The sequence below is a fragment of the Nestor notabilis genome, unplaced genomic scaffold (genome assembly GCF_000696875.1).
Source record: "Nestor notabilis isolate BGI_N333 unplaced genomic scaffold, ASM69687v1 scaffold8262, whole genome shotgun sequence".
Taxonomy (NCBI): domain Eukaryota; kingdom Metazoa; phylum Chordata; class Aves; order Psittaciformes; family Psittacidae; genus Nestor; species Nestor notabilis.
The window spans coordinates 49,224-63,005 of NW_009919710.1; the positions used below are offsets into that span (position 1 = coordinate 49,224).

Sequence of the window (13,782 nt, forward strand, 5' to 3'; positions counted from 1 at the left end):
TGGAAAGGACCTTAAAGCTCCTCCAGTTCCAACCCCTGCCATGGGCAGGGACACCTTCCACTAGAGCAGGTTGCTCCAAGCCCCTGTGTCCAACCTGGCCTTGAACACTGCCAGGGATGGGGCAGCCACAGCTTCTCTGGGCACCCTGTGCCAGCGCCTCAGCACCCTCCCAGGGAAGAGCTTCTGCCCAAGAGCTCATCTCAGTCTCCCCTCTGGCAGGTTAAAGCCATTACCCCTTGTCCTATCATTACATGCCTGTGTAGTTAGTCTCTCTCCATCTTTCTTGTAGGCTGCCTTTAGGCACTAGAAGCTGCTCTAAAGACTTCCCGGAGCCTCCATTGGAGCCCAGCTCTCTCAGCCTGTCTCCATAGGAGAGGTGCTCCAGCCTTCAGAGTATCTTTGTGGCCCTTCTCTGGATGTGCTCCAACAGCTCCACGTCCCTCTTGTGCTGGGGGCCCCAGAGCTGACTGCAGTACTACAGGTGGAGTCTCACTGGAGTGGAGTAGAGGATCACGTTGTGTTGCTCTTCAGGTGCTCTACTGCTGACCTGTGATCCCTCTCCAGGCTCTGGGCATCTCATAGAATCATAGAAAAGTATCATAGAATGGTTTGGGTTGGAAAGGACCTTCAGATCATCTAGTTCCAAACCCCCTTCCATGAGCAAGGACACCACACACTAAACTATGTCGCCCAAGGCTCTGTCCAGCATGGCCTTGAACACTGCCAGGGATGGAGCATTTACTACTTCTTTGGGCAACCCATTCCAGTGCCTCAGCACCCTCACAGTGAAGAATTTCTTCCTTATATCTAACCTACAGTTCCCCTGTTTAAGTTTAAAGCCATTACCCCTTGTCCTACCACTAGAGTCCCTAATGAAGAGTCCCTCCCCAGCATCCTTGTAGGCCCCCTTCAGATATTGGAAGGCTGTTATGAGATCTCTTGCTGGTATAGACATGAAACTCAAGGAGTGGGATGGATCCCCTCCCTCAGCAACTTCACTTTAAAGCCCTCATCACTATCTGGAGTGTAGGATGAATCCCATCTCTCATACAAGCAGTGTGAATATGCTCCGGGTATCCCCACAGAGCCCCTGCTGGACTGTACATTCACATGCAGATCTCACAGCACACTGATACCCCCATACTGACACACTTGGTGTAAAAACAAAAACCAAGCACAGAGAGGCAGGAGAAATCTCACCCTTCTCCCACCCTCAGAGCTGAGCATCACAGCGTGTCTGGAGAGCCAAAGTGTGACCATAAAGTCAGGAGGGGAACACTTTTTTACTGTGAGAATGACCGAGTACTGGCAAAGGATGAGCAGAGGGGTTGAGGAGACACTCAAAAGCCATCTGGGCACGGTCCTGGGCAGCCAGCTCTAGGTGACTGTGTTTGAGCAGCAGGGTGGTTGGACCAGATGGCCTCCAGAGATCCCTTCCCACCTCAACAGGTCTGTGACTCTGCGACAGCCATGAACAATTACAACAGCACAGGAGCTGAAATACTCATTTAGTGGGGAATCCAGCAGCTCAGAGCATGGACATGTAAAGTAGGTACTTCAGGCTAAGATGCACATTTACACCATGTCAGCAACCTCATGGAAAGCTGACACGCTTTGGCATTGCAGTACCCTGGAGACAACGTGTGATGAAGTAATCCTGTTTCAGCAGTGCATTCACCACAGGAGAAGAACAGGCAACCACAATGGAATGAGGACTTTCTCCAAGCTCCTAACCCAGCTAACCCTGCAGTAAGTCAGTTACGTGCTTGTGCTCTCAGCAATATGGGTTCATTCTGCATCAGAAGCAAACCAGTGCTGCCTTTCAGAGTCTCCCAGGAAACAAAGCCTTCCTGGAAACACTTCAATGTTGTTCTGTAGCTCTTCTGACTTGCAAAAAACATTTGTTGTCCCAAAACACAGAATATTTTGGGAAGAAAAAGCGTATTTAAAATTGAAAATTAAAAGCAGGACATTCTGGGTTTTTCCTATTCTGAGACCCGCATCTTGTTTATTCCTATGTTAAACCTGTAATGTGCTAATTTAATCAATTCTGATTCCTTCCTGGTAGCGTGTTGCTCCATCACAAACTGCCTGAGCAGCTGTAATAATAAAAGGACTAATCAGCTGGGGATGGAGGGAATAAGAATGAGGCTTTGAAGGGCTGCAATAACTGCAAGGAGAGGACAAGGGGAACCAAGGGGGCTCCCAAATCCCAGCTCTTTCCCAGACCTTTTTCTCCAAGGCTCCATCCTGATTTTGAGAGCGTTTTTCCCAGGGTCTATTCCAACAGAGAGATGAAGAAAGGAGCTGACAGTCCCGCGCTCCAATTAGCGATGAGGACTTGGTGCAATGAGGGCTCTCGCTGATGTCAGGTCCCTGCAGCCCCTCTCTTCCCCTCTGAGCATCAGGCTTTCTGAAGGCGAATTCACACATCACCAGGCACTGGTCCTTATCCCTTCTGACTGCCTGACCTCCCTGCCACAGCGCTTAATCGAAGCTGTTTCAAGGCTGTCGGAGGTGGTGGCTGACAGCAAGGGAAGGGAAAGGGTCAAGTGATGCTGAGAGGGGGAATCGACAGCAAACTCCAGCAATAAGCTAGTGGAGATGCTTTTAGCATCCGTGCCTACAAGGCACAGAAATATTTACATTTCACTAAGAGCTTCCCCAGTACTTGCCAATGGATCCCTGCAAAGACCTCTTAAAGGGAGTCAGTGAATGATTTAACAGTGTTCAGCGGCTCCAGACCACTGTTTCTAAGCAGTGCTTCCCCGACTGACAGCAGCTTGTGTGCAACACAGTAGAGCTCTTTGCAAAACATCTGATGCTTTTGTGACTCTGCCATAGCAAAGATGGGAGATGGATGGGTTTTTTCTTGGTCCTGCAAAGAGCTGACTTCACAGAATCATTCATCACAGAATAGTTTGAGTTAGAAAGGACCTTAAGATCATCGAGCTCCAAACTCTCTGCCATGGGTGACACTAAATCTGTCACCCAAGACTCCGTCCAACCTGGCCTTGAACACTGCCAGAGATGGAGCATTTATGGCATCCTTGGGCAACCTCTTTCAGGGCCTCACAGTAAAGAACTTCTTCCTTAGATCTAATCTGAACTTCCCCCGTTTCAGTTTGAACCCATCACCCCTTGTCCTGTCATTCCAGTCCCTGATGAAGGTCCCTCTCCAGCACCCTTGTAGCCCCCTTCAGACACTGGAAGCTGCTCTGAGGTCTCCACGCAGCTTCTCTTCTCCAGGTTCAAAAGCCCCAATGTTCTCAGCCTGTCTCCATACAGGAGCTGCTCCAGCCCCTGCTCATCCTTGTGGCCTCCTCAGGACTTGCCCCAACAGCTCCATGTCCTTCTTACACTGAGGACACCAGAACTGAACACGGTGCTCCAAGATTTCCACCGAGACCTTCTTGACCACACCATACACCTCTGACAGCAACAGGTCTCACCTCCACTGGGTACAAAATTAAGCAGCTCCAAAGCAACAGACAAGATACTTGTGTAACAACAACATTGGGAATCAGGGCTGTCCCACCAGTGTTACTTTAGAGGTTAATATCGAAGCTGCTGAGATACTTGTGGGTGACAGAAGCCCTGATGCAATGACACAAAAGGACCCTGGAGATTTGCTGTGTCCTGGCACTGCTTTTACAAAACCTTTTGTGGGCTCCCTTGTGGGGAAGGATATGAGTTCCCAGCTACTAGTAGCATAACCCCAATTATTCAGTTCAAGCTTTAGGAGGCAGTTTGTCAAGCTTTAGAGGTGCAGAGGTAGTCCTTGGAGTACAGGCTGAAAAGAGAGTTATTATTCAGGCTTTCAGCCTAATACAATGAGGTGAGCAGTGTCAGGTCCTTTAGACCTCCATTATCTCTAAGACTCTCTTTGAGACTGGAAGTACAGCCCGTACCCTACCCCAGCAACTCTCTAAACAGCCACAAAATCTCCTTTCAAATAGTGTTCAGGCAAGAAAAAGGAAAAATTCTCTTGTGTCCTTCTCCCCTCATTGTAGATGGAGAGTTCATAACACTCCAGAAGTGTCCTGAGCAATAAAGAGCTCTGAGCAAACGGCTGCTGGGGAATCGCCACTCAGAAAACAAGACAGACACGTCCAAATCCAGTAAGACATATACAGCTTTAACTTGAACCTCTCTCTCCCCCTTCTCATCTTAGAATCACAGAATGGTTTGGGTTGGAAAGGACCTTAAGATTATCCAGTTTCAACTCCCTGATATGGGCAGGGACACCTCACACTAGACCATGTCACCCAAGACTCCATCTAACCTGGCCTTGAACACTGCCAGAGATGGGGCATTTATCACATCTCTGGGCACCCTGTGCCAGCACCTCAACACCCTCACAGGGAAGCACTTCTTCCTTATCTCCAACCTGAACTTCCCCTGTTTCAGTTCAAAGCCATCACTCCTTGTCCTATCTCTAAAGTCCCTGATGAAGAGTCCCTCCCCAGCATCCTTGTAGCCCCCTTCAGATACTGGGGTGTTCCCTGCAGATGAAGTTTCAGTCATCCTGATATACAGCCACATCATGCATTTCACACCAGCTTTGCCATGAGTCTGTAACACCAAGGTTAGTGCTGCAACGCCTTCAATAGTTGCAGCAGGCCCCAAAATGCTCTCATGCTCATGTCCCATAGAGGGATGTCAGAGATTTACCACTGTGAGTGGGATGAGAAAAAGCTGATGCTGACTATCAGATTCTGTGCTCAGCTTTGCCCTAATGTCCATGTCCACAAGCAAACCAACTGGTGCTAATGCACTGCTCTTAAAACCCAGAAATTGCATGGTTGGAGGAAGCTTTGAAAGACTCTGTGAAGTCCTTTGTGGTTTATCATGTCAGCTCTTGCCCCCTGCTTCCCAGGGAGGGATGTGGTGTGGCTAATGTCTTTCCTTCCTTCTGCAAGATGGAAACATTGTGCCTTGAAAGGTTGACACTGGCCATTTGAAATGACCTGTGCATGTCCTGTACTAACTATAGGCAAAGCTAAAATAGCTCCTGAACTCTAGCTCTGAGCTTTGCATCTACCTCACACATTGCTGTAATGGGCAGAAATCAACAAACAAGCTTCAGTTCAAGTCTATATTGTGTTTATATACCCTCAGCATCATGTTAAACCTCAAGTTTTGGAGCTCAGCTCTGCAATTTCTGCTATGTAATGTTGAATTTGCTCTGAAGAAGAGGTAAAACGAAGGGCACACGTAAATGTAAGACAGCTTTTTATGCCTTTTGAGCAGGAAAACAGGGAGAAGAGTGTTGTCAGGGCACCCTGCCTAGCTTAACCCACATGAATATTTGCTTCATGTTTTAACTTGCTGGGACCCACCAGCTTTACCCCACACTGGGTTGCAGTGTGGAATGGAGACCAAAGGAGGACCAAACTGGCCTTGCCAAAGTTCAAAGGCTATTTTGGTGATGAGCACCCTGAAAGAAGATCTGGGAAACAGGGTGACTGGAGCTCCTGCTGAGAGCAGAGGATTCCCTGCCATCCTGCAGGCAGCCAGCCAGCCTGCTGGGCAGGGAGGCCAGCAACATCCAGCCCTTGGATGCATGGAGAGACAGAGTCTTTAGGGCTGAAAGGAGCCAGAGGATTAGCAGGGAAAGGAGGAGAGCTGGTGTGGTTAAGCATCCCCTGGGAATGATGGAAGGTCAGTGCAGCCTGTTGGCCACATCACCAGTGCACCAGTCTGAGAGCAAAACAGGAGTCCAACAGCTTTTGTCACTCATTGACACCCTTTTGGCTGCAGCTGGGGAGGGCATTGCTCTGGGGTGAGGACATGTTGGCACTAATGGTCCAGGGCAGTGAAATGGGGTGTGTTTTCCTGCACGTTCCTCCCTTCCCTGTCCAGGTTCTTTTGTGGGGTCAATGTTGACCACAGAACTCTGCGATGGCCCTTAAACATTAATGGGAAAGGAGCTATAGAGCTTTTCCCACCAATTCCTACCAGTCTGCAAACAGGAAAGGAAGCAGAAACATTTAGGACTTCTATCCCATTCCCCTGATGCTTGTTCATGATGAATTGTTCTCATGGACCCGCATGGAGTAAAGTGCCAGAAACAACAGACCCGCAGGAAAGCTAAAGGGCATTTGGGATCTCAGCAGCACTTCTGAAAGCCAGGCCATGTGTGTCCTCTTCCAAGTCATACAACAAGCACCAGATCCCTCTCCACCAGGACACCATGAGCTGGGGCAAGCAAGTCAGGACAGGTACATTCAATGCATCCTGATGTCAGGACAGGCTTCAGGAATTGTATCTATGGATTTGCATCTGACAAACCCACCTTCCTGAGCCCCCTGTATCACACAGTGATTTCAACTGCAGCAATTCAGAATGCAAAGCAGAGAGTGCTGCTGTGCTGGTTTAATAGTCTCCTACAATCAAAACGCAAACCCTGGTCCATTTGGTTGTGGGTGTGCAGAATATGGTGGGAATTGAGAAAGAGCAGGGATTGCTCATGCCATTTTCTCAGTGGACTTATCGAACCCTCATCTCTGTCTTAAACATTGTACATCAGGCCTGATTTATTGCTACTTAAAACATTATCCTTTGGCTGCCTCTATACATACAATTTCTAAGCCATCTTTTTCACTACACAGTGAAAAAATAACACTTTTTCTTCTTTTTCAGTTGTACTAATGCTCAGCTCCGAGTAATTCCACCCTTCATGTATTTTTCACCTCTGCACAGTCCTGCTCTGTTACTTCCACCCTGCATTCCTTCCCCCATTCCATGCAAATAAAAGTTTCCTAAAGGCAAATCCCGTGGAATACAGAAAACAGGCAAATTCAGATTGCTTCCAAAACCTTGGTTTGAAAACCTCATGCTTATTCTGGTGCCTAAACCAGAGCTGAGCTATTTTGAAAACCTGGGACCAATCAAGCAAAGCATTAAATAGATAAACACCAAAGCTATTTTTAAGTTTGAAACATCTGAAACTTTAAATATACCACATTTTCCCCTAAATATATATATATATATTTAAACAAATGTCTAAGTAGGATGGAGTTAGATATAAGTGATGTCATGGATGCAGCAGTTAAATCTAACTAGTCCCTATGAACTTGTGTTTAAGGGAATACACAATCCAACTTGGCCAGAGGATGGCTAGAGGAGGCAGGGAAGGAGGGTGGCTTCTTCCTCTCCCATCATCCCTGCTTCCCTCTGTCATTTAACTCCTACCCAGGATCCTGGGAGCCAATGACTGGATTTGGGCATAAAGGATGGAGTGTGATGCAGGAAGGAAAAGGAAGAACTCCTTTACTCACTAGTTCACGGTGCCGTACCCCTTGGCTTTAGTAAATCCCACAGAAATGGCAACCACCAAGGCAGGGAGCCCTACAGGAATGAAACAAGAGAAAATTGGTCATTTCAGCATATGTGCAGCTCTTCTCCCACTCAACAGCATAATACACCCCATTCTTTCCAGTATTATTCTAGCACCATCTGTCCCAGCCTGGATCTTTGGCAGAGCCTGAATTCAGGACCTTCAGAGCCAAAAGCATGAACCCTTGTTACCTCTGCTAATGAAGTAAATGCCAGCAGCTGTAATCAGCTCATATCCTGCTGTGGTCTCAGCAGTTGTGTGAGGACTGACAGTACATGCAGATGCATAAAATAGATTTAATTTAGTCTTAGGTACAAGGGCTGGCCAGGAATATATAAGGATGTCTCCTGAAGATGGAATATTCAGCCACGACCCTGCTCAAAGAAGCTAGCAAGGAGACAAAGGGCAATGTTTACTCTGAACAGAACATATGATGAACAACCCAGGTTCAAATCTCACCCCAAATGAAACAGAGAAAGAAATGGAAACTGAGTTTCCAGCTTCTAAAACTGGAGACTAAGAGAAACCAGCTGCTTTTAAGAAGTCATACTTCAATCTGTGTATTGCACAGGATGAGCAAGCTGGTCTGTGGCTGGGATGCCACGATGTGCACAGTACAACTTATCTTTTCAGAGCACCATGAGCTAATGGTGCCAGCACAGAATATCATTTCAGGTGCATAAGGGGATGAAGCTATTGCCTTGATCCCGCTGCTAGAAGCTGCCATAACATTAGAATGAGGAGCATAAAGAAAACCTGCTGGTTATCTGCCTAAAACTCATTAAAAGATTCTGAAGTTGTTGTGTCCTTGAATAACTAGGCACAATCAGCACTAGCAAAAGACACTACATCTTGCTAATAGTCTTCTGATCCTTCTTATCACTGCCATGATAAACTGCTCAAGGATCTGCAAAGGAGATTGGATACTTTTCTGGTTCACTAGCTCCAGCCCAGCTCTCCCCTTTCCCTGTAGAAACGCCTGGATATCGTCTGGTAACATCTGGTTGTTCAGCTACGAAGGTCTCCATGTGGCTTTTTATAGCCCCCCTCGTTGTGACATGGTGAATTAAGCCATCTCAATGCTAAAGATGAGCAAATCCCATTAAGAATTAGCAGGATCAGTAGCCAGCTGGGATTAGTGCATCTTGACAAGCCCCTAATTCCTGTGTTGTAGAGGTCATGGCGGGTGGCTGCAGAAGATGCTGTATATTGAACCCATGTGCAGACACAGCATCCAAACAATAACCCTGCAGGCAGGGTGGTCACTCAGCAATACCAATCATCACCAAATTGATTAATAGTGAGGGTCTGCAGCCAGCTGAGAGGTAGAAGGCCAAGTTGGCTAGAACATACAGCATTTGAGAGTTATCAGAAAGGGAAGCGTTTCTCCTCCCATATGAGATTTCCAAGCACAGCTCGTGTTTAATGAGTCCAAACCCAACAGGTAGTGGGTTTAAAAGATGTCTCTCTTTCTTTTTCTTTCTTTTATTTTTCTTCCTCTCTTTTTTTCTCCTTAATTGACTCCTCTTGCTCACCTTCCTTCACACCTCATCTGGGTATATCCTGGGTGCTGTACTCACTATGAGGCCATCAATATGGCATCCCACTGCAGGCACACCAAGAAACCACATGTGAAAGAACATTTGCAGGAGTAGAGCTTGATGCAAGAGGCCCTGTGAAAGAGGAAAAGTTGGCAAAGACTCCACCAAAAATAGCAACTTGTTCTTTGCAAAGTGCTTCTCTTCGACGTGATAATTATGCAGAAATAGAGACTCAGGCTGTGAACTCATCAGCTTACAGGGACTGGCAAAGAACCAAGCCTGGGTAGGAGCCCCAGCTTGTGCTGAAAATGGAGCTGTACAAGCAGCATTAACTGAAGGTGGTAGCTATGCCATGGTAGCTAAGCCAAAGAGCATCAGAATGAGGGGTGCTGTACTCCTCTGCCTTGGGAGACCTGTAAATGGTCAAATCACAGTTAGATGTGATTAGATTGGAAATAGAATAGTAACTTCTAATCTGTTTTGTGATGATTTGAGAGAAAGTTATTCCTAACTGATCTATTCCATATACCATGGGTGGTTTGTAATATCCTTCTAGGCAGTCACTCGTGCTGTGTGGTCACTGGCAAGGTTTTAGGGGCTTTCTGCAGAAAGCGAATTGTACATTCACAGTTCCAAATAAATACATTAGAAACCTGTTTTGAAGAGTTTTGAAGTGAATTGTACATTCACAATTCCAAATAAATATGTTAGAAACCTGTCCTGAAGAGTTTTATCCTGCCATGTCAGAGAAGAATCAGGCTGTGTGTTCCTCATCTCCAATAACTACCACGAACCAGAATTGCTATGAACTAAAGACCCACTCAAAGCCTGAGCTGTGGCAGCATCAAAAATCCACTTGTGGAAAGTGTGACATGGTTGTAAAAAGACTGACAGAATTATGTCTTCTTTACTGGGGCGAAATATGACAAATGAGCTGTTTCCAGGGATAATTTTGTCTGTCTGTTTTAAATAATAACGTGAAAAAAGAAAATCTAACTGCTAAAATCTCTTTTCTGGAAAGGCGAAGTTGCATACTCAGGAGGAGAACAAAAAACAGGGAACAAACCTCACTGCTGATGAAAACCGTTGTGGCTTCAATGAGCTACAGCTGACAGCAGCTGAGAACTTGGCAAAGATGGCTAGAACAAGGGCTTAGAGAAATGCTAATACACAAAGGGGGAAAAGAGGGGGAGATTCAGCCCATGACAAAGCGAATTGTGTTAATTATTTCAGATTATGCTCTTTAAAACATCTTTTGGGCCTCTTTCCTCTGAGAAGTGCCATTAATCCCAACTCTACAGCAGGATGCTAAATATCAGAAATTCCCTTGCTGCCTTCATAGGCGAGAGTGCTCTTTATTTCTTGTCCTAACCTATTCCAAATGGTTATTATACATCATTTATCTGCCAGCGCATCCTAGCTCAGAGATGACTACATTTTACTAGCGGTGCAAATTATGCTTCGACACATGTAGAGCGTTGGGGTGGTTTTAATCTGTACAGACTACAAATGTGAATGCTGCTCATCCAAAATTCCCTTGGCTAACACACCCATCTGTCCCAGCTCTTCCAAACCAGGAAAAAACCCTTTTTATTACCTAGAAAAGCTATTAGTCTGCTGCATTTGATATCCCTGATGTTCCTTGAGTCGCAGCTTGTGTATAAGCACGTGCGTGAACACACACAGGCGCATGCAGCCTATGCTTTGCATGTATGCAGCTGTGCTCCTGCTACACAGAAACGCTGTATTTCAACACCACCATTTATTTTCTGGCTATAAGCAAAAGCTAAAAGTGAAAACTTAAAGGGATGCAGGTGCTGGAAGGAGGACAGCTCTTGATGTGCCAGAATAAATCACATCAGGGCTCTTGGTAAGCATCAGAAATACTTTGCCTGGGGTGAAGTGCCAGACTTCAGTAGTAAAACGAGACACTAATACAGCTCAGATGCACAACGCTTCCTCTCTCCCTTTCTCTTTTTCATCTGCTTGCTTTTGAGCAACTTTTTGTTCAGTTGCTCCTTTCAAACGCGCGCTTGTTATTGCTTTGAAAGGCCAGGTTATGGGTTTGTGTTTGTTTTCAGCTACAGAATGCATCATTTAAGGCTAATAAATTAAACATACAGAAGAGGGAGAAAAATTAGTTACAAGCATCTGCACCAGTCTTGGTTTATTTGTCTACGAAAGGCCCTGCTGCCATGGAGACAGGAGTTCAGAGCTTGCTTCATTCCGGGTTGCACATAGAAGGAGACAGAGAAAGGTAGAAAGCAGGAAGGAGAAGAGACCCAAACCTAGGAGAAACCAACCCCAGAACACCCTTTGAAAACTCAGCCACTCCTTTGTGTGACCCGTGGGTGCAGGAGGCAGCAGGCAAGACTTAAGGTTCTTCCTTATGTTGTTTTTAACCATCTCAGCCCTGCTTGACACCCCTGAAAGCTTCTCCTCAGACCCAGGATTCTCACCCCATCCGAGACACAAGAAGCGCTTGCGGATGATGCGGTTCCGTAACCGGCCCGTCACGGCCATGTAGGACTGCCAAGCCTCGGTCAGCACCCAGCAGAAAGAGGAGAGGAAGAAGAAGTGCAAGAAAGCCGCCACCAGCGTGCATATCACCTGGAGAGAGGAGGAAAGGACACGTGAGAGGAGCAGCAGGCAGAGAGAGCAGCGGGTGGGAAAGCTGAAGGTGCAGGGAGATGCTTCCAAACCAGGCTCTGGAAGACAAGGTCACGAAGATCAGGACACAAAATAACATTTGAGGAAGAGGCAGCCTCCCCCATAAGCTTTGACCTAGCAAAGGACTAAAGTGTTTGCTTCAGATTTAAGTACTGCATGGAAATTGGCTGCACGAACCCTAAGATACACCCAGGGTTAACACTTTTGCTGAAGCCTGATGCTGCATCCCATCCTGGTGCTTTCTTGGCTTCACCGAGATATATTTATTCACCAAATGATCAAAACCATTGCTAAGATACTTTTGGGGAGGTCAGAGAAGTTAGTAAGTCGTGCACCGGTCTCAGCCCAAAAGGTTTGCAAAGCACCATGGCATTGGCAGCTGAGCCATAAAACGAAATCAGAGGAAGGCAATTTAGACAGGGTCCCTGCCAGGGAAGGGTTGCTGAGTGAAAGAGTTAATGTGTGAGAGCTGGGTGAAAGCACAGCTGCCAGGGGCTGGTAAGAACAGCAAACATGAGCGGTGCATAGTTGTACAAGGATATATAACTACTAGCAGACAGGATAAAAAAGGAAAGGGAAAAAAAGCCCTACATTAGAAAGAATTTCATCCTGGTGAGCTACTCACTGGGAAATCTCTCAAGGGAAATGCAGGGAGCTTAAGCCATTTAAAATTAAAGTGGGGAAAGTACTAGCAAATGCATTATGAAGAACAACCCTGTAGTGCCAGGGAGATGGACTGGAAAGCTGACAAGCTCGTCTTTGTTCTTAACTCAGCAAGGCCAAATCTTTCACTGGTGCAAATCGGTGCCGCTCTGTTTAACTCTGCCAGTTTTCCACCATCTGCGAGTTGGAAACCATGAATCAATGGACTCAGTGATGGAAAGAAACTCCAAGTGGCTCCCAAGGAGAAGGGAGAGCAAGTTAGACTTTAAAAGTGACTCTGGATGGGAAACAAACTGGTTTAAGGCATTCAGGGCAAAGGGAGGGGAGGTTGGTAGTGGAGAATTTCTCTGCTCTGAGTTCTATCAGGAAACATGGACTTTGGGTTTACGCTCAGTGAACCTTCCTCTTTTTTCATCCACCAGCATCTTTTAACACTGAGCTCTCATGCACGGAGTGTCTTTTATCATGATTGTATTGGATTGCTCTCAATTCATACACTGGCAGAAAACAATGTTATCAGAGGTTGTGAATAAAAGTAAGACTGTGTGTCCTTTGAGACAGGAACTGTCTTTTTGTGTTCCATATTTGTATTTGACACCAAAACCCTTGGTATTTTGCTTCTAAGTGGATTCTGGATGACAGCTCAGTACAAATAACACAGCTCGATATGATAATTTCCATTTTCACATTTGAAAAGGTGTTTGCTATTCGTAAGCTTACAGACCTACACAAAACAGTTACACAGGATGCTTGCTGGAGTGTATTTTAGGAGACTGCTATTTTAGAACAGAGATAGAACACTGTTCATTTCAATGTTCTGATTTTGTTCTGTACCAACATGGTTCTGCCCAGTTTGTTAGCAGTTTGTAAAGGGGAGAAAAAAACCCTTAGCTTTCTAATTTTACACTATAGAGATACATTTCTGGCTATTTTTATCTCAGTTGGGTAGTTTTGATAGAGAGGGAAGGAAAAGAGGAGCACAACAGACATACGCATATCTCAGCTGGGCCAGCATAAAGCCATCGCCTCAATTGAAACCAGGCTGTGGACTTGGCCAGGTGATGGGCAAGCACATTCTGCTGCCTCTGCTGCAGGTTTTTCCTGCTTTGTAAGGAAAAAACCTCAACCTCTCCATGAAGGCCAAGCACAGAGATATGATGTCCCAAGCTGCTGCTGAACGATCTAGCAGAGATTGTCAGCCTGTCAAGGCCATTAGCCCTTGTTTTCCTTTAAGAGGAGAAATCTGTTTCCTTGCAGCACATAGTCATGCCTTTGAGATATGGCCAGTTCATGCAGCATTCATTTATTTTGTATCATGTTATTGCTGACTCTCATTTTTTAGCCTTTTCCCACGCCTTTCATCTTCAAAAGGCTTAGTAAATCCAGGCATGGAATCTTGCCTTTGAGGTTACATGGATGAAAATCAAGGGAGAATGTGGCATTTCCAGGGAAACAAATACCACAGAAATCCTCCCAGAGTAACTGCAATTACAAATCAATCACAAACATCTTAATAAGTTCCATCATCAATACCTGAATGTGAATAAAATCCTCATTTACACTCTT

General features: G+C 45.9%; 1 protein-coding gene across 1 annotated transcript in view; it reads right to left on the reverse strand.

The window, feature by feature from the left end:
* LOC104402462 (brain-specific angiogenesis inhibitor 1-like) overlaps nt 1–13,782 on the reverse strand; it is a gene marked incomplete at its 5' end in the record, with an annotated part of 67,253 nt that overhangs the window by 43,931 nt on the left and 9,540 nt on the right. Inside the window, 2 exons of the mRNA XM_010010347.1 lie at nt 7,284–7,353; nt 11,343–11,493. Of these exons, the coding sequence (XP_010008649.1) occupies nt 7,284–7,353; nt 11,343–11,493 (221 nt within the window). The remainder of the gene's footprint in view (nt 1–7,283; nt 7,354–11,342; nt 11,494–13,782) is intronic.